General features: G+C 42.4%; 1 protein-coding gene across 2 annotated transcripts in view; it reads left to right on the forward strand.

The window, feature by feature from the left end:
• LOC115164266 (lysyl oxidase homolog 2B-like) overlaps nucleotides 1-20,580 on the forward strand; it is a 68,899-nt gene extending 48,319 nt beyond the window's left edge. For both annotated transcript variants that reach the window (XM_029716566.1, XM_029716567.1), the window contains exons 6-14: nucleotides 9,402-9,585; nucleotides 12,622-12,773; nucleotides 13,164-13,331; nucleotides 14,348-14,513; nucleotides 14,829-15,069; nucleotides 15,666-15,781; nucleotides 16,196-16,332; nucleotides 16,660-16,771; nucleotides 18,976-20,580. In XM_029716566.1, the coding sequence (XP_029572426.1) occupies nucleotides 9,402-9,585; nucleotides 12,622-12,773; nucleotides 13,164-13,331; nucleotides 14,348-14,513; nucleotides 14,829-15,069; nucleotides 15,666-15,781; nucleotides 16,196-16,332; nucleotides 16,660-16,771; nucleotides 18,976-19,046 (1,347 nt within the window). In that variant the 3' untranslated portion in view covers nucleotides 19,047-20,580. The remainder of the gene's footprint in view (nucleotides 1-9,401; nucleotides 9,586-12,621; nucleotides 12,774-13,163; nucleotides 13,332-14,347; nucleotides 14,514-14,828; nucleotides 15,070-15,665; nucleotides 15,782-16,195; nucleotides 16,333-16,659; nucleotides 16,772-18,975) is intronic.
• The last annotated feature ends 634 nt before the right edge of the window (nucleotides 20,581-21,214 follow it).

The raw sequence follows: 21,214 nt of genomic DNA on the forward strand, positions 1-21,214 counted from the left end.
TATTGAAACAATTGTGAAGATCTCCACAGACCTGCGACGACCGATGCATGCTGTCTTGAACATGCAGATTTATATGATTACATAAGAAGAAATGTATAGTTACAGTAACCTCAAAATGTGGCCATGAATGTGTTATTCATTTAAATGTTGAATGTCGGATTAGTTTGTAAGATAACTTAACTTTAGGCTATTTACTGTACTTGAAAAGTAATATTTAATATCAACATTTAAAGGAGATGTGCATTCGTAAAGTATTCAGACCTCTTGACTTTTTCCACATTTTGTTACGTTAGACTTGTTTTAAAGCGGATTTTTTTTTTATTCTTCAAACAGGTTTTTCGAAATTTTTGCAAACGTATTACAAATAAAAAACAGAAATACCTTATTTACATAAGTATTCAGACCCTTTGCTATGAGACTTGGTAAATTCAATTGATTGAACATGATTTGGAAAGGCACACACCTGTCTATATAAGGTCCCACAGTTGACAAAAACCAAGCCATGAGGTCGAAGGAATTTTCCGTAGAGCTCCGTGACAGGGTTGTGTTGAGGAACAGATCTGGGGAAAGGTACGAAACATTTCTGCAGCATTAAAGGTCCCCAAGAACACAGTGGCCCCCATCATTCTTCAATGGAAGAAGTTTGGAACCACCAAGACTCTTCCCAGCCAAACTTAGCAAACGGGGGAGAAGGGCCTTGGTCAGGGAGGTGACCAAGAACCCGATGGGCACTCTGACAGTGCTCCAGAGTTCCTCTGTGGAGATGGGAGAACCTTCCAGAAGGACAACCATCTCTGCAGCACTCCGCCAATCAGGCCTTTATGGTAGAGTGGCCAGACGGAAGCCACTCCTCAGTAAAAGGCACGTGACAGCCCGCTTGGAGTTTGCTGAAAGGAACCTAAAGGATTCTCAGATCTTAAGAAACAAGATTGTCTGGTCTGATGAAACCAAGATTGAACTCTTTGGCCTAAATGCCCAGCGTCACGTCTGGAGGAAACATAGCACCATCCCTACGGTGAAGCATTGTGGTGGCTGCATCATGCTGTGGGGATGTTTTTCAGTGGCAGGGAATGGGAGACTAGTCAGGATCAAGGGAAAGATGAACGGAGCAAAGAGAGATCCTTGATGAAAACCTGCTCCAGAGCGTTCAGGACCTCAGGCTGGGGTGAAGGTTCACCTTCCAACAGGACAACGACCTTAAGCACACAGCCAAGACAATACAGGAGTGGCTTCGGGACAAGTCTCTGAATGTCCTTGAGTGGCCCAGCCAGAGCCCGGACTTGAACCCGACATAACATCTCTGGAGAGACCTGAAAATAGCTGCAGTGGCACTCCCCATCCAACCTGACAGAGCTTGAGAGGATCTGCAGAGAATAATGGGATAAACTCCCCAAATGCCAAGCTTGTACTGTCATACCCAAGAAGACTCGAGGCTGTATTTGCTGCCAAAGGTGCTTCAACAAAGTATTGAGTAAAGGGTCTGAATACTTATGTAAATGTGATATTTCAGTTTTTTTTATTATCAATTTGCTAAAATTCCTAAAAACCTGTTTTTGCTTTGTCATTATGGGGTATTGTGTGAAGATTGATGAGGAAAAAATATTATTTAATCGATTTTAGAATAAGGCTGTAGCGTAACAAAATGTGGAAAAAGTCAAGGGGTCTGAATACTTTCCGAATGCACTGTCTCTACTGCTTGGATAGTTCCATCTGAGCCTCTGGCTTAATCCAATTGTGTTTGAATAGGACTAAATCAAATCAAACTTTAAATGCACTTTTATTAATTTGTAGACAAACTGGAATTAAAGCCAAGTCAGTGACACAGATGTAACTATCCAAGCAGAAGATACATCTCCTTCAAATTATGATATTTGGTTGTGTTGACAACCAAACACAATTCAAATCACTAAATATCATTACATTGTAAATCAACCTGGGCCCATATCCACAAAGCATCTCAGCGTAGAAAATTGGTCGTAAGTGCTGAGAATAGAGACATTTTACTGGTGTCTTGCAGCGATTCAGTGCTTCCTGAGTTGTTAAAATAATTTTGGGATAATTCTATACAATCAATCCATAAATAATCTAGATCTACATGCAACAGTATCTCTTGTGCCTTTGACAATGATTTCACGAGGCCTATTTCACATGATATGCCTAAACACTTATAACAAATAGGCTTATAAATAAACAGGTTTTTCTTTCGATTATTTAAGTACTTACATTATTTTATTTCAAGCTATCCCTTTCAAGTGCAATATCAAATTGTTAACAAATATGGCTAATGTCACGGATCCCTCCGGAACTTTCATCACGCACACCTGTCTCCTATTCCCACTGATTAGTATTTGTATATATGTGCCCTTTGGTTTCCATGGTCTTGTCCGATTATTGTTACAATGGCCGTTGGTGCGTGTGAGTACCTGTGCTGTGTGTTTTGTGTTTTGTGCCCTTGTGGATTGCACAGATGATTACGGGTCTCGTCCCGTGTGTTAATCATTGTGCGCTTGTGTATTTATTTGAGGTACTCCTCGCTCTTTTGTTTGGGTTTCAACCCTGTGTTTTGTGTACGTGTTTGTTTGGTCTTCGTCCCCGTGCCTTTACACAGCACGCCGTAATTTGGGCTGAATAGAAAACCCTATTACGCATTCCTGCGCCTGTCTCCCGAATCATTGTTACCAACGTGACACCTAAATTGGGCATGCCTATAAATTGGGCAATTGAAGGCTAGGGATTATGTTAACTTTGATTGTGTTTGCCGAAAATGATAGACCTTTCAAATGTTATATGCAACGTTGTTTGCAACAATATTGGCAAGTGACTTGAGGCCGACAAGCCAAAGCGATTTAGAGTTGTTAACAACGACTTACACTAGATGATTGGTAGGGGGCACTGTGTTGAAACCACCATGCCTCCATCTTGGCACTCCCGCACCTTTGTAAAAAATGTTTTGGAAGCTATAGTAATGCATTTATTAATGTCTACATTCTTTTTTTCCACGTTTATTCTATTACAGACACCTTAATGCATACTTTTAAATTATATTATGTGAGCTAAAAATGAAAAAAGATAAATATTTTCCTTAAAGTATAATTTTTTGAGATTACTAATGTTACTGTCCCCACTAGAACAAAACAATACTTACATTTTGAAATATTTAATTGAAATACTGTAGAATTCCATTCCTTCCTATGGATGACTGCTACTACTTGGGAGTGCCAATATGTGACCGACCTGCTCGATTCAGTCTTATGCAGCAAAATTTGAAATTGTGTTTTTTACTTTTGATAAAAGTACAGACTCAGAGCTCGAAAATGTTATATCATACACTACAGTTGAGAAACAATGGGAAAGTAATTCTGCTTTAAAAGTTGATTAACGTCTCTAGGGTATGTGGGACAGTAGCGTCCCACCTCGCCAACAGCCAGTGAAATAGCAGAGCGCCAAATTCAAAACAACAAAAATCTCATAATTCAAATTTCTCACACATACAAGTATTATACACCATTTTAAAGATAATCTTCTCATTAATCCAACCACACTGTCCGATTTCAAAAAGGCTTTACGGCGAAAGCATAGCATTAGATTATGTTAGGACAAGAGGTCGGCCGATTAATCGGAATGGCCGATTAATTAGGTATTTTTGGACGCCGATTTGGCCGATTTTAATTATTATTATTTTTTTTTAAATGTTAGTCCTTTATTTAACTAGGCAAGATAGTTAAGAACACATTCTTATTTTCAATGACGGCCTAGGAACAGTGGGTTAACTGCCTTGTTCAGGGGCAGAACGACAGATTGTTATCTTGTCAGCTCGGGGATTCAATCTTGCAACCTTACGGTTAACTAGTCCAACGCTCTAACTACCTGCTTAACATTGCACTCCACGAGGAGCCTGCCTGTTACGCGAATGCAGTAAGAAGCCAAGGTAAGTTGCTAGCTAGCATTAATCTTATCTTATAAAAAACAATCAATCAATCATAATCACTAGTTAACTACACATGGTTGATATTACTAGTTTATCTAGCCTGTTCTGCGTTGCATATAATCGCTTAGGTACACGTTGCTCCAACCATAAACATCAATGCCTTTCTTAAAATCAATACACAAGTATATATTTTTAAACCTGCATATTTAGTTAATATTGCCTGCTAACATGAATTTCTTTTAACTAGGGAAAATGTGTCACTTCTCTTGCAAACAGACTCAGGGTATATGCAGCAGTTTGGGCCGCCTGGCTCGTTGCGAACTGTGAAGACTATTTCTTCCTAACAAGGACTGCCGACTTCGCCAAACGGGGGATGATTTAACAAAAGCGCATTTGCGAAAAAAGCACAATCGTTGCACAACTGTTCCTAACCATAAACATCAATGCCTTTCTTAAAATCAATACACAGAAGTATATATTTTTAAACCTGCATATTTAGCTAAAATAAATCCAGGTTAGCAGGCAATATTAACCAGGTGAAATTGTGTCATTTTGCGTTCATTGCATGCAGTCAGGGTATATGCAACAGTTTGGGCCGCCTGGCTCGTTGCGAACTAATTTGCCAGAATTTTACGTAATTATGACGTAACATTGAAGGTTGTGCAATGTAACAGGAATATTTAGACTTAGGGATGCTACCCGTTAGATAAAATAAGGAACGGTTCCGTATTTCACTGACAGGAAAAACGTTTTGTTTTCGAGATGATAGTTTCCGGATTCGACCATATTAATGACCTAAGGCTCGTATTTCTGTGTGTTATTATGTTATAATTAAGTCTATGATTTGATAGAGCAGTCTGACTGAGCGATGGTAGGCAGCAGCAGGCTCGTAAGCATTCATTCAAACAGCCCTTCACAATGCATTGCGCTGTTTATGACTTCAAGCCTATCAACTCCCAAGATGAGGCTGGTGTAACCGATGTGAAATGGCTAGCTAGTTAGCCGGGTGCGCGCTAATAGCGTTTCAAACGTCACTCGCTCTGAGACTTGGAGTAGTTGTTTCCCTTGCTCTACATGGGTAACGCTGCTTCGAGGGTGGCTGTTGTCGATGTGTTCATGGTTTGCGCCCAGGTAGGAGCGAGGAGAGGGACGGAAGCTATACTGTTACACTGGCAATACTAAAGTGCCTATAAGAACATCCAATAGTCAAAGGTATATGAAATACAAATCGTATAGAGAGAAATAGTCCTTTAATTCCTATAATAACTACAACCTTAAAACATCTTACCTGGGAATATTGAAGACTCATGTTAAAAGGAACCACCAGCTTTCATATGTTCTCATGTTCTGAGCAAGGAACTTAAACGTTAGCTTTTTTACATGGCACATATTGCACTTTTACTTTCTTCTCCAACACTTTGTTTTGCATTATTTAAACCAAATTGAACATGTTTCATTATTTATTTGAGGCTAAATTGATTTTATTGATTTATTATATTAAGTTAAAATAAGTGTTCATTCAGTATTGTTGTAATTGTCATTATTACAAAAAGGAAAAATAATCGGCCGATTAATCGGCAGCGACTTTTTTGGACCTCCAATAATCGGTATCGGCGTTGAAAAATCATAATCGGTCGACCTCTACTACGGGCGTGTTCGTATATTCAATCTGGAGTGCCAGAGTGTGCTCAGAGTGTGCTCTGGGCGTTCATAAACTCAGAGCGTTGTCAGATTGTACGTTCGTAAATTCAGAGCGCACACTGGATGCTCTGGCCGAGGAGTAGGGTTGATCCGAGTGTTCTGACCTAACAACAGCAGTCAAGCACCCACGTTAACTGGCTAACGTTGGCTAGTTTGCTAGCTACTTCCAGACACAAATAAGGGAACAGCTCACTTTGACCATTTTACTCGCCCTAGCAGAGCTGGTTAGGCTGTTTTTCTGTTATCCAGAGCGTTGGTGACTGCAACTGTGCTGCTGGCAACAATTTAATTACGCTTTTTTGCCAACTTTTACTGATACCGGCCATATTCAACGGGTGTAGAAAGTTCGTAAATTTGTCAGTTATTCTGTGCTCTGTCACACTCAGACGAGTGCTCTGAAATCAGAGTAGATAGCCAGAGTGAATTTACCAACTACGTCTATCGACAGTCATCGCAGTGACATCATGAACATTCTATTGAAATCGTTACTTGTATAGTGGAGTCTTTTGTTTAGCTAGCTAGCTAGCTCAACAATGAACCATAATCATAACTTTACTACCCTGCATGAATTTGTATTTATTTTACCTTTATTTAACTAGGCAAGTCAGTTAAGAACAAATTCTTATTTTCAATGACAGCCTAGGAACAGTGGGTTAACAGCCTTGTTCAGTGGCAGAACAACAGATTTCTACCTTGTTAGCTCGGGGATTCGATCTTGCAACCTTTCAGTTACTAGTCCAACGCCCTATCCACTAGGCTACCTGCCTCCCCAGATAGCTAACCAACCAGGTTCAATGTTAGCTAGCTAACCTAAGCTATCATACTCTAATTCCACTGTGCATTCCACTGATTTCAAAACTCAGTCCTCCAGAAAGTGGAGAGCAACAGCTTTGCAGTTCTACTATGTGATATCTTTCAAAAAGCCGTGTTAGAAAGGATTACCTACACATACTGACCAGCTCATGTTGTAGACAGAAGCGTATTACATGGCAGACCAATCCGAACTCATCTCTTGGCATGTCCAGCCCACCCATTATCTCAGCCAATCATGTATTTTTCTGTTGCTAAACCAACTAGGCTCGTAATTTAACAATTTTATTAGTATTTACAGATGGCATACAAGTTTGTTATTAAGGCACATGAAAGTTCACTTGTTCCAGAAGGCATTTCTGCCTTCTGCATTTTGATTTAAAAAAAAGTTTACGTTCAAATTGCTCTCCTGTGAAGTAGTGACGCGCGACATAAGCCTAGTTTACTGAAATGAGTCACATATGGCCGACCGGTGGCTTCAAAGCCTCTCAATGGCCAATATAAAGCAATAGCAATCCAGGGTTTATATACCTCATTGATTGTTAAACGGTAGTGATGAGTGTGTTGATATAATGGTAACACTGTCAAAATTCTGCTTTTAACAACCAGAAAAATGTGTTTAAAAAAAGGTTATGCATGCCAAAACATTAGGTGATAATTAAGAGAAGTGATTGTGTCAAGCGAAATTAATCAAACGTTTTACACTTGCAACATTAATTAATATGTACAGTCACATTCACCGTGGTTGTCTGAAGCGTGCTATAGAGTTCCCAGCTGGCGATGCCTCATTGCAATTGGTTATTCCCCATCATTTGCAACAATGTCAATGAGCATCATCACTATCTTTCCTTTGCTGTACCTCAAACTGTCGGGATTACCAGGTGAAATAAACATTTATGAGTTGATTTTACTCCTGGCTCAGAGTTTGTCTGGGCAGTGTCTTAGCATCACCCTAAAACCTACTCTGAGAGTTTTTTTTGTTTTAAAACCAGTTTTAACAGGATTCCTAGGACCTTTCTGAGATGCTTTGTGGATACGGGCCCAGAGCTTGAAACTCTAGGCTTATTGTATTGTCAATTTTTTGTTGAATTATTGGATGAATTGAAACAATAGCTGTTGATTAATGCAAATGATATACAGGCCTAAATAACATTGATGATATGAGTGATAAAGTATGGTCACATTTAATTTGCACTGTTAAACCTACCCTTTGGAATGACTTCGACAGCAACAGTGAATCTGTTTAGCTTTTAAGTGGAGATCTCTTAACAATCACTCTCATGAAAGCACATTGGTAATAGTCTCTGACAAATATCAAAGATAAACAGCGCTGGGTTTGGTTAAAACTCTCTATGGGAGACCAAAGGGTAGCTGTAGATTGATACATTCTCCAGTAGGTGGTGCTGCCCAGTCTAGTTTTCTGATAGTGGATATAACTTTGATGATCTGAAGTTGTTTTAAAGGTACGAATTCAACTTATTTTATACAAGGTTTGTCTATGCTGGAATTTGGTTACCATGATGACATAATCCTATTGTTGAAATTTCACCCTCAAAACCACAGTTTACATTGATTAATTTTTCCAAATCAATCCAATGTATTTTCTACGTAGATTCCACGTCACAATACATTGACATATTATGTTGAAACGACGTTGATTCAACCAGTTGTAATAAGGGTCGTCTAAAGGAGACCAGAATGTGGCGTGTGAAGTGCTCATATTACTTTTAATGAAAACACTTTGCAAAATAACAAAACGACCAACAACAGTCCCATCAGGTACAAACAACGAAACGGAAAACAACCACCCACAAAACCCCATAAAAAACAGGCTGCCTAAGTATGGCTTCCAATCAGAGACAACGAAAAACACCTGCCTCTGATTGGAAACCATACCCGGCACCAACATAGAAAATACAACATAGAACGACAATCTAGACAACCCACATAGAAAACAGAAAACCCAAAATACATAGACAAAAACACCCCCTGTCACGCCCTGACCAATCTACTATGGAATAATGACCTCATACTAAGGTCAGAACGTGACACCAGTTTGTTCCAAGTGGGAAAGCATTATTTTTACACTATGAAGTATTAGGATCCTGAACAAGTTGAGGCAGAAGCCTTGAGGCAGAATAAGACTTCGCTGTGTTGCCAGAGTTGTTTGGGCACACTGCTAATATGGCACACTGCTAATAAGCTAATTCTCTGCATTTGAGAATTCTATTCCTGTCCCTGCTTCGGTTCAAATTGTCAATCCAATTTTCAAAACCATATTTCCCTCTTTCCCTGCCACAGGTTCACCTAAGAAATATTCAGACATCACTCAAATACTTACTGCTTTCGAATATGTAAACATTCTATGATGGCTTTGGTATTTTATGTTTTTCAGATACCTATTTAGAATATTAGATGTATACTGGGAATAAACACAGGTTATAGTTTCCTTTTTTGGTATGGGAACACAAACCACAAATCGGTGTCAATCCCAAACTGCATGCAAACACTTATGCATTGCTGTCTGTAATTACAAATCAGAGTAAATAAGATACGGTTATGCTACTAATGTGTCCACTTCCAATTTGCCAAAACTGTAAATGGGAGTAACATTTACCACTGTGTAAACTTGGAGCCACCCAGTCTGTAGCCTCACAGCCCTCACTCAATCTTTCTTCTAGCTTCCCAGAAAGTCTGGGAAAGAGCCAATTCAAAACAGGTTTTGTAACTCTTTATAGATGGCAACCTCTAGACAGTTATTTATTTCTCTATAAGGAATCATTCATTTATGGAAAGTTGAACTCTGTAATTCTGCTTTTTGGACCAGTAAGGTCTACTTACTGTACCTTCTATTGTCTTTCATATTTCAGGATGTGTTAATGTGACTTAATGCATATGCCTTGCTTTGGGTGTTCGACTAACTCAGCCTACTATGGGTCTGATCTCCCTCTTGTTCCTGCAGCAAACGTTGGTGCGTCTGCGAGGTGGGGCCATCGTAGGGGAAGGTCGTGTGGAGGTGCTAAAGAACGGCGAGTGGGGAACCATCTGTGATGATAATTGGAGCCTCCTGTCAGCCACGGTGGTGTGTCGAGAGCTGGGCTTCGGGAGTGCCAAGGAGGCCCTCTCTGGTGGTCGGCTTGGACAGGGTACGGATTGGAACTCAGTCCTACTTACAATAACAGTGCCAATCACAACATTACATCTGGCCAAGTACATGATGGGCATTCCAACATATTGGTCAGCCTAGCAGTTGACCGGGCTGAAGATGAAGTTGACTATTATAATGTTTGATCTATGTAAAAAGCCTTGAATAGATTTTAAAACACACCTTTGTTATTACATAGGTAATCAAAATCAGATTAGAGGTCATGCAAGTTTTTCTGGTTATTTTTTAGAGTAGTCGTCCAAGAGTATTGGGTTTGTTTCACCATTTTCAATCAACAGTCAATCAAACAACATTGGCCTAACTGCGCAAAGTCTGAGTAGAAATATGAGATAACCACTTGAGTTCCTGGAATACAAAGAAACATTTACATGAACAGCTTAATTGTGTACTGTAGCTTTAGAACTACATGTGTTCACCAAATGTTGCAAAGGGAAAATGTCCAAAAGATCTAACAGTCTGTAATACTATCCCTTATTTGCTGACTTTTTGAGCCGTCACTAACCCTGACCTGAACAACAGGAAGTCTGCTGGAGGACCAGATCAGGCTGGGTTATAAAAATGGAATGGATCAGTTCAACTTTTTATTTGTTCTCTGCAGTTCAGAGCCCATATTCGTAAAGCTTCACAGAGTAGGAGTGCTGATCTAGGATAAGTTTGGCCTTTTTGGATCATAATGACTGAGATAACATGAAAAGGGGGGACCTGTTCACCGATCAGCATTCCTACTCTGATTCTTTGTGAATACAGGCTCAGGGTCACAGTGAGCTGAACAATGCAAGGCCATACTTGCCATATTCCAGGACTGTAATTGAAAGGCTGTAGTGGAGAGAAATACTATATTTAAGTACTATATTTGAGTACATCATGTATCCACTCCCTTATTCAAGACCTTGTCTTTCCCTCCAGGGACATGGGCCCTGCCAAAACGAGGACATACTATTTATTGACCAGTTTTCTCTCACTCAGTATTACCTGCGGGGATATTAGTTACCATGGATTTTTTTTTTACTGCAGAGGCAAACCAATAACTGAGGCATAAAGGCATGGACCCTCCCCATATACAGTAGGTATCGCTGACTCACAGTCCAAATGATGTATTCAGCAGATCTTACAGTAACTGTAACCGTGGACTCATCGTGGACTACAGGAAAAGGAGGGCAGAACAGGCCCCCGTTAACATCGACAGGGCTGTAGTGGAGCGGGTCGAGAGATTCAAGCTCCTTGGTGTCCACATCACAAACAAACTATCATGGTCCAAACACACCAAGACAGTCGTGAAGAGGGCACAACAAAACCTTTTCCCCTCAGGCCTCAGGAGACCGAAAAGATTTGGCATGGTTCTACAAGATTCTCAAAAGGTTCTACAGCTTCACCATCGAGAGCATCCTGACCGGTTACATCACTGCCTGGTATGGCAACTGCTCGGCATCTGGCCGTAAGGCGCTACAGAGGGTAGTGCATACGACCCAGTACATCACTGGGGCCAAGCTTCCTGCCATCCAGGACCTATATAATAGGCCAGTGTCAGAGGAAAGCCCATAAAATTGTCAGAGACTCCAGTCACCCAAGTCATAGACTGTTTTCTCTGCTACCGCACGGCAAGCGGTACCGAAGCGCCAAGTCTGGGACCAAACGGATCCTTAACAGCTTCTACCCCCAAGCCATAAGACTGCTGAACAATAAAATCAAATGCACACTGGACTATTTACATTGACACCCCCTCCCATTTCTTTTGTACACTGCTGCAACTCACTGTTTATTATCTATGCATAGTCACTTCACCCCTACCTACATGTACAAATTACCAAATGAACTAACCTGTACCCCCGCACACTGACTCGGTACCGGTACTCCCTGTATATAGCCTCGTTATTGTTATTTTATTGTGTTACTTTAGTTTATTTGAACTGCACTGTTGGTTAAGGGCTTGTAAGCAAGCATTTCACAGTAAGGTCTACACTTGTTTTATTCAGCGTATGTGACAAAGTTTGATTTGATTTAACTGTGTCTTTAAATAATTCACCTATTTTGAGTGAGGCTGAAGTGAAGGGCCATGCTCTACCAACTGAGCTACACGGGACACTATAACAGGGTTGAAAGGAATTGCACACTGCTGTTTTCCGAATAGGTACAGCTATTATTAGTTTTATCTCTGAGCTAGTCCACACAGGCATGACACTGAAAAAAGGAGTAGTAAATTACAGAATAATGGCACATTATGGAACATGGAAACAGCAGACAGGCTAAGTTTCATATGGCACCCTATCCCTTACATAGTCCCCACTTTTGACCAAAAGTCGTACACTAGATCGTTGCTGTCTGATGAAAACCTCTTATCTCCAAAACAGGAACTTTTCAAAACATAATATTTTCCCATTAACAAACAAAAATTTCTGAAACGTTTGGAGTTTCCTTTTATAAATTCTTTTGGTCCTAGAGTCCTGACATGCTCAGTTTTCATTGAAGGGAGTTACTGCTTTCAATAAATGTAAAAAAGTATATTAAATAGGCTAACATTTTATTACAAGGTTTTCATCAGACAGTGACGATATGGGTACCATTTGAGAAGCATCCAGAGAGATTTCTGGACTGGTTGTTCCTTTTGGAAAAATATTTTCCCCACATGATTTACTACTGTCAAGCAGAAAGGAACACTGTCTCTGTATCTAAGGCCTCCAGGAAAATAAGTTACAGAAAGACACATCTTAATAGACCAGCTAGAACAGACATGAAAACATCCTCTTTAACCTTCAATAATGAAACTCATCTAATAAAGTGATGACAAGATCCTGCAATGCATTAGAATTTGTGGTCTCCCATGAGCTTGTTGACTGAAACACCAAGTCTTGGGCTTTGACTTAGATTCACCACAGTCCCATTTACCTGTCAACGTGGAACCACACCATTTTTGGCCATACTCTGTTATTTTAGCTTCCCTGAACGTCTGGGAAAGAGTCAACTCCAAGAGTCTCTGCCCATCTCTTACCAGTATTATTCTCCTTTTTGTGTTTCCCAGGTATGGGCCCAGTCCATATGAATGAGATTGAGTGCTCTGGCTTTGAGAAGTCCATCACAGAGTGCTTCTTCAACAAAGAGTCGCTGGGCTGCAGCCATGAGGAGGATGCAGCCGTGAGGTGTAACGTCCCAGCAATGGGCTTCCAGGAGAGGGTGAGTGTGTGTGAGTGTGTGTGTGTGTGTGTGTGTGTGTGTGTGTGTGTGTGTGTGTGTGTGTGTGTGTGTGTGTGTGTGTGTGTGTGTGTGTGTGTGTGTGTGTGTGTGTGTGTGTGTGTGTGTGTGTGTGTGTGTGTGTGTGTGTGTGTGTGTGTGTGTGTGTGTGTGTGTGTGTTAGCCTGTGCTTTTTACCTGACTATCTTTAACGGAGACTTTATGTGCTGTTCTCATCACTAAGGTCAATAAGATTGAACATTTACCTACAGTACATTTCTTTCTTTCATAAAATATAAACATTGTATAATGTAGTAATGGACAAAGTAATATTCCTATTGCTGCTATCTGTGTGTTTGTAGCTAAATACCTCTCATGTGTTTCTCTGTGCAGCTGCGTCTGAGTGGGGGACGTAACCCAAACGAGGGGCGTGTGGAGGTGCTGGTGGAGAGGAACGGTTCCCAGGCATGGGGTACGGTGTGCAGTGATGGCTGGGGCACCATCGAGGCTATGGTCGTGTGCAGACAGCTTGACCTCGGCTTCGCCAGCAATGCCTTCCAGGTGAGAAACGTTTTTTGAAATGTGTATTGACGACCTGTCCAAACATGCAGCAGTGCTCTCCGCAGCATTACAGCACTGTACAGTTACCCTACTGAAAAAAGGTCATCAGCCTGTTGTGAATAAAAAAAAATGTCCTTGGCCCCCATACCATGTAGTCTGTCCTTTTGACATCAATTCTGTTCCAAATGACAGCTTTCCCAAATTAGGGCCCTCATTCAGTCCTCTAAAACTGTGTGTGTATGTCTCTAGTTGCCAGGGGTGACTAATACCTCCTCTGGTGTTGTAGGACCGTCATCTCTTAACTATTTGCACCTGAGAAGCATTACACAGACCTTCCCATCAGACAGCACAGTATTTGTCAAATGGATTTTTACTAGACTGCTTGATAAGAGTAATAGTGGGTTTGGAAAATCTCTGTAAACCTTGGAATGGTAGAAATGATGTTTGCTATAGAACAGAGATTTCTGAGGAATGATTACTGTTACTCCTGAATTACAACATAACACAACGTATGAATACAGTTAAACAATATCTATTTTGTAATCTGTAGTTGGTTTTAATATGTGTGATGGCTACACTTCAGGGATAAATGTAGAACTAAGCCAAGTAACAGTGCCACTAATGCATAGCTAGAGAGATAATGAACAGGTTGCCCCCTCTTGTGGTAAAAAAATAAAAAATGTTTTCTTTCGTTTTTAATTTAGGGGGTAGATCAGCTTTAATATTGCAGATAGATACCAACCCTCTTGTGGTTGATAGAAAAACTGCTTTGCCCATACAGTATGTGTTGCTATCCTCATAATGAATGTGAAAACTACTGGTACATCCTTCAAACTCATTTACACTTACTGGTATCTACATACATGTACTGTTGAATTATCCAACTACTTCATTGAACATATAAATACAATAGTATATTAGCATAGCAAACGCAACCTATGACAAAATTCCCCCAAATTCTCTGTCTGATCTAAACCATTCCCTGACTGCTATCATGCTGTGTCCCTGTCCCGTAGGAGACGTGGTACTGGCCAGGGGAGGTGAGTGCTGACCCTGTGGTGATGAGTGGAGTGCGATGTTCTGGTACTGAGATGTCCCTTTCCCAGTGCCTGCACCACGGAGCTCATCTTACCTGTCCTAAAGGAGGGGGACGCAATGCTGCCGGAGTCTCCTGCTCAGAGAGTAAGAGAGAACTCATACTGCCTTTTCCTCACAGACAGTCGTCTGCCTGGACTAGATGTCTTGCATTGAAAGAGGATGATTGCTTGCATGCAAAAACATGCATTTGTCTGGCCTGGCCTATTATGACTTAATGACTATTATAAGCATCCTTCAGGCTCATCCTACCTTCAATCTTATCTTTCAATCTTTTGAGTGCGGACCTGTAGCATTGTAATTTCAGTAGTCAGCAGGACTGCATGTTACAGTAAATTGTGAGGATAAAGTACGGTCTGATTTCGAACCAGTAACCGCCATAACTCCCTGCTCTCCCCTCAGCTGCCCCTGACCTGGTGCTGAACCCCCAGATAGTGGAGCAGACCACCTATATGGAGGACAGGCCCATGTTCATGCTGCAGTGTGCCTATGAGGAGAACTGCCTATCCACCACCTCCAGCGAGACCCCTGCCAACTCTTACCGCCGCCTGCTGCGCTTCTCCTCCCAGATCCACAACAACGGACAGTCTGACTTCCGTCCCAAGGCTGAACGCCACTCCTGGGTGTGGCATGACTGCCACAGGCAAGTAGCTCCATGGATGTTCCTGTCTGTGAAACTGTCCGATCATTTCCTTTTCCTGTTTAAATTGGTGATTTATTGACCTCACAGTTGTGTGGGTGAACAGGATTGGTTATTTTAGCACTGTTTGGAAATAACTGTCAGAAGCAACAACAAAAAAACACATGTTAAGAGAAAGTTCCACTGAAAGTTTCCCATTTCCATAAGTTCTCTGCCCTGTAATTGACCATGGACTGAAACGTCTCAGATGTTTGTGGTCAAGGCATTGGGTGAACTGTGCAATGTTGGCAGCTTCACACAGTCACCAGCTCTACACACATCAAACCCTTGGTATATCCTCAGGTGGCCAAAACATGACAGCATGCAGCGGAGCTCCAATCAGCTTTCTGCCAACAGCCCTGTGGGATTATACATAGAATCGCCATTTTTAAAAATAAATGTTTATTTTCGGTTTCTTTGGCCTTGGTGCCATGTGTTTCAACAGTGTCTCGAGCTCTGGAATAGAAACCTATCTGCTTCAGAGGGAATATACTAGGCACCTCACTGTCATTGCAAGCTAGAGGTTAGTTGAATAAACGTGTGTCTCTCTCTGTGTCCAGCCATTATCACAGCATGGAGGTGTTCACCCACTACGACCTGCTCAGCCTCAACGGCACCAAGGTGGCAGAGGGACACAAGGCCAGCTTCTGTCTGGAGGACACCGATTGTGAAGAGGGTAAGAGCCTGGAGAGACAGGGTGCATCCCAAATGGCACCCTATTCCCCAGTGCACTACTTTTGACCGAGACCATGCAGCTTACCTATTCATGCCATCCTCCGGCAACCTTTTACCCTTTTTTACACTATTATGCCAACCTGAACCAAAATAGGCTGTGTCATTCTTTTCAGCCTGGTTCCAGTAACTATGGCAGATGTGTAAATAGGCAAGTTCAGTAGGTTTGGCTACGCTTTGTTCAGCTCAGTAGTGTGGAAAGCCCTCGTCTACCCAGTGTTCCTCACTCCAAGCGGAATATAACACAGCCTTTACCCATCCAACTCTGAGCAATAGCCCAACTGTCACTCACAAAAACATCCATCATGCAAAAGTATGTGCTTACCTGTTTGTCTTTGATTGATTATAACTTTGGCAGGTATTGAGAAAAGATATGAGTGTGCCAACTTTGGGGAACAAGGCATCACTGTGGGCTGCTGGGATACGTACAGACATGATATTGACTGCCAGTGGATCGACATCACAGACATTAAGCCCGGAGATTACATATTCCAGGTAAGTGACTTTTCTGGTTACATGCTGTGAACTCCCAAATGGCAACCTATTCCCCATATAGTGCACTACTTTTGATAGGGCTTTGGTCAAAAGTAGTGCACTATAGGGAATAGGGTGCAATTTTGGCCGTAACCAAAGTCATGCCACCACTATTATTCTATGTTATCGATTGAGGTTTTTCATGTTGTATGCAAACTATGTATTTTGTTAGTTGTAGAGTTGGATTGGCTTCCTCGTCATCTCCATGTTGGACTAGTTGTCTCTGCCGTACACAGTCTGGTTAGATTGTCAATATGGCCACTCGCAGCATTTGCCTCTGTCCCACAGGTTGTTATTAACCCTAACTATGAGGTGCCTGAGTCCGACTACTCCAATAACTTCATGAAGTGCAGATGCAGATACGACGGCCACCGCATATGGATGTACAGCTGTCATAATGGTAAGGCAATGGTGCACCAACCATTGGTAGAGCGACAGTTTTACATCATACATGCTGTGTTACTGCGTTGTTCCACCACCCTCCTTGACTTAAAAGATAATTCCACTCGTAAATGAAAGTTAGATGTTTTCCGAAGTAGACTAATGTCAAGATATATTGACCCAGCTATATGCCATTCATTTTTGGTAGAGGCATACGCAGTTGTTGGATCTACACAACTGATGTCGTGGGTGTTATGTATGGTACTGTATATTGTAATGGTTTACGACAGTGTGCTGCTTTACGTATGAATGGGTTGTCAGAATGAGTGGCACATGTCATAAAATGTCAGAGTGACGTATTCAGTCCTCTACTGTGGAACAACCTGACCCTGAACGGCGAAAAGTGCACCTTTACAGCTCCAGCCGTTGAGTTTGTGGGAGTCCGCCTGTCGGCAAAAGGCATTGGCCCACTCATGTCAAACATTGAAGTCGTCCACCGCATCCCGGAACCTACCTCAGCCTATCAGGTGGCCTCATTCTTGGTCATGACAGCCTAGTACCTCCGGTTTCTGCCCCACTACTCTCAGACCACAGCGCCCCTTCGCCAGCTCCTCAAGAAGGACGAGCCATGGGCCTGAACACGGGTCTGCTCAGACGCGGTCCACTCACTGAAGAGCCAGCTCACCACAGCCCCAGTTTTAGCTCACTTTGATCATGTCTGCCCCACCATTGTCACCTGTGAAGCCTCAGCTGGAGCACTAGTAGCTGTCCTCTCACAGCTGCAGAATGGCATTGAGAGGCCCGTCGTCTTTGCTTCGAGGGCCCTGAGCCCCACTAAGTAACGGTACTCTGTGGTCGAACGAGAAGCACTGGCCTGTGTCTGTGCGTACGAAAAGTGGTACCTCTACCTATACGTCCGGCTGTTCACGCTCCGAACTGACCACCAGTCTCTCACGACACTACTGTGAGCCTCAGGAACTGACCACAAGCCACTACGGCTGCACAGATGGGCCGACCGACTCAGACAGTACGACTATCAGCTGAAGTTCTCTCTGGGGAGGGATAACGTGGTTGCAGACCACCTCTCACGCTCCATTGATGCTCCTACTCCGATTGTCTTGCCAAACGACAAAACAGAGCTCGTACAAATGCTCTACGCTCCCCTTCAGCCAGCCATCTCAGGAACTGAGAACTGAACTGGAGGAACTGAAGCAAGCATCGGAACAGGACCCCGCACTGTCTACCCTGCACAACTACATACGCACTGGATGGCCAGCATGTGTGCCTGAAGAGCTGGTGCCTTTCGCCAGGGTGAAGCACAAACTTTCTTGCTGGGAAGACGTCTGTGTCTCTCGAGGGTTGTGCATTGTGGTCCCGGGTGGCCTGCGTGCGCGTGTTCTATCCATAGCCCACAAAGGTCACTCATAGTGAAGGTGTTCGAGACCTTGTGGAGTGGCCAGGCATCGACCACGACATTGAAGCCCTGTTCAGAGATTGTGCTGCATTCCTCCTCAGTGGGAAAACAGGAAAGTCCAAAGGTACCAAAGAACAATTAAACAGGGTTTCAACAAGGCAAACAGACACACCACCTGATGGACCTCCACTACTACCACCCGAGTCCCAGCCTCTGTGGGCTCCCGAAGGGCCAGAGCCACAAGCGGTGGCGGCTGAAGAACGGCCTATGCGGGCACGAACTCGCCCCGCTCATCTGGAGGACTACTTAACCTCCATTCCCTCTTAGGCTCCGTTAGGTGTCTTAGCCAACCTCCAGGTTAATGGACGGAACTGTCTAGTTTGGAGAGTCGTTGTTTACCTCTTCCGTTTAAGGGTTAATGTTTCTTACAGGTATCACTCTAGGTTCTATGGACATTTTTAGTTGGTACCAGTCTCTGGTTTTGGAAAGGGGGGGAAATGTTATGTATGGTACGACGTGCTGTACGTCATGCTGTACGTTGTTATGGTTTACGACAGTGTGCTGCTTTACGGATGAATGGGTTGTCAGGATGAGTGGCACATGTCATTAAATGACAGAGTGATGTACAATGTGAAACTGTGCAGATGTGCGCTCTTCTACAGCTAAGCTCGATATAACAGTGGGGACTTGGTTTCATCTTGACATTAGACGTCTGACGAACTTTGGTTTGAAAGTGTAATGCGTTGAAAGTGTTGCGAAATTTTGACTTGTAACACTGTGCGAGCACTTGTCTCCTTTCCTGTGTCCAGGTGGTTCGTTAAGCACGGAGACTGAGGAGTCCTTCCCTGGGCTACTGAACAACCAGGTTATCCACAGATAAAAGGGTGAAAGAGAAAGAGAAGAGCAGAATCATCACCACCACAGAGAGACTGCCAAAAAGCCCCCAAACACTCGCTCTCTCCCCCTCTCCCTCCCAGTCAGCAGTCCAGGATAACTGTTATCGTGTTGCCAATACGCCTCCAGCTGTTATGAACCCTCCTAGTGGGGAGTGCCACAGTATATGGACAGCACTCATTGATTATGCCTAAAGAAGCAACCCACTGCACACCTCTTTCAGACATCCCCTCTCCTTCTTAGGCAGACCATTTGATGTATCCTTCTGTCTTCCCAAAACCAGGTAGCTTCTCCCAGTCCCAGCTCTCTGGTTGAGGTCAATACGGGACTGAGAGTTTCTCTGTCACGCTTGGGTTAGAGACATGAAATGTACATCCCCACTGCTCCCCACTAGAGGTGATGATGAGACGAATATGGCACCCTATTCCCTATATAGTGCACTATGTTTGGGCCCTGGACAAAATTAGTGCATTGTAAAGGGAATTCTGCTGCACTTTCTTTTTTTAATATGATAAAACGACAAATAAATATCTCTCTTGGACTATGAACAAAGGCATATTTGGGAACAATACAGACTTTATTGATCATTAGCTAATAATAGTTTGTAATGGCTTTATGCAGTTGGTGCCTCATATAGGCTCCTCTCTGAGTAGCTTAATGAAGATGCTTATTGAGGATACAGTACAATACCATAATAGGATGCAATAACTAACTGTCGGTAAGTGCATTGCTGTTGGGAAATGTTTAACAGTCTTATTCCAAGAGATGTCCTGTGCCTTTTTTCTCACTTGGAATTGTGCAGCAAGTTGACATGTGATTTAATAATTTATCCTATTTCCTCTTCCTTGGGAAATGTAGACATCATTTTGAAGTGCAGGGTTGTTACCCTCACCAATCTTTTCATCTGTGGTACAGGGTACTCCCTCAGATGTCATCAGTATGCTCAACACGCTCTATTTTAAGTTATTCTGTGGTGTTCTCTCACTCTGACATCTGTAATAAACCAAGTACCAGTCCCAAGTGCCTGAGAAGTTCCTTTTCCATTGTAAAAACTGTGACCAAATAGCAGACATTAGTCTGCTCCACACCACAACAGAGTGGTGGTGGTGGTAGTACGGTAGTTAAAATGGAGGGATACAACTAATCCCCCTCAGTGCCTTATAGTGAGAATATACATGTTTTTTTTGTTTCCTTTTCAACATTCATGAACAATCTCATATTTTCCAGCAAACATCAGTAACTTATTGTTGTAAAAGTCAGGGATTTTAAGCGATTTTTTTTTCTTTTTTTACTTATTTTTTTTTATTTTACAATAATGTGTGTGCGAGTGTCATTGTTTTATTGTACTTTTTATAATGGTGCTACCAAACTGTCATCCTCTGTTTTATGAGGGTACAGTACAGTGACAGCTGAATCGCTAAAGTATGTTATGTATGCTAACTGTATACTTGATTGGAGTGTTTAAATCCATAATTTGCTTTGTTAACTATATTAAAGGTAAGATTTATTGCGCAAACAAATCTAAGTTGTCGGTTGTATTTTCAGCTCTATACATTTAAATTAGGCCTAATGCCACCTCCATCACACGTGGCAGGGGGCGGCAGGCTAGAGAGCCGAGCCAGCAACTGGAGGGTTGCCAGTTTGAATCCTGGGTCCAACGGGAAAAATCTGTCGGGAAGTGAGCTGGTGAGCGGAGGGTTGATGGTATCAAATCCTAGATGCCATTGCCTGCTGTTGTGCCCTTGAGCAATGCACTTAACCCCCAAGAACATCTCGAAGTGTGGCCACCCCCCACACTTCTCAACAACAACAAAAACTATATATTTATACGTATGTCTCTAGGAGGGGTTGGGTTAAAAGCGGAAGTACAATTTCGGTTGGACCTTGTGTGCAATTTTAAATCTTAATCACAGTTCTCGAATTTGCTGCCATCTTCTGGTTGTTTAAGGCAGTGATTTGGCTATGGACCATAAAGGAGCAGTGTCTCATGTAGGACACAGTGTATGCTCTCCACCCTCGGGTCATCTATACACACGCTACAGTTTGTTCTTCGTTGCTCGGCTGACTTTCCTATCATTCCTACAGTATGGCCAAGGGATGTCCTTTAACATCTACATTGCAAGATTTCAACAGGAGGGACATTTTCTTTTTAGT

The sequence above is a fragment of the Salmo trutta genome, chromosome 27 (assembly GCF_901001165.1).
Source record: "Salmo trutta chromosome 27, fSalTru1.1, whole genome shotgun sequence".
Taxonomy (NCBI): Eukaryota; Metazoa; Chordata; class Actinopteri; order Salmoniformes; family Salmonidae; genus Salmo; species Salmo trutta.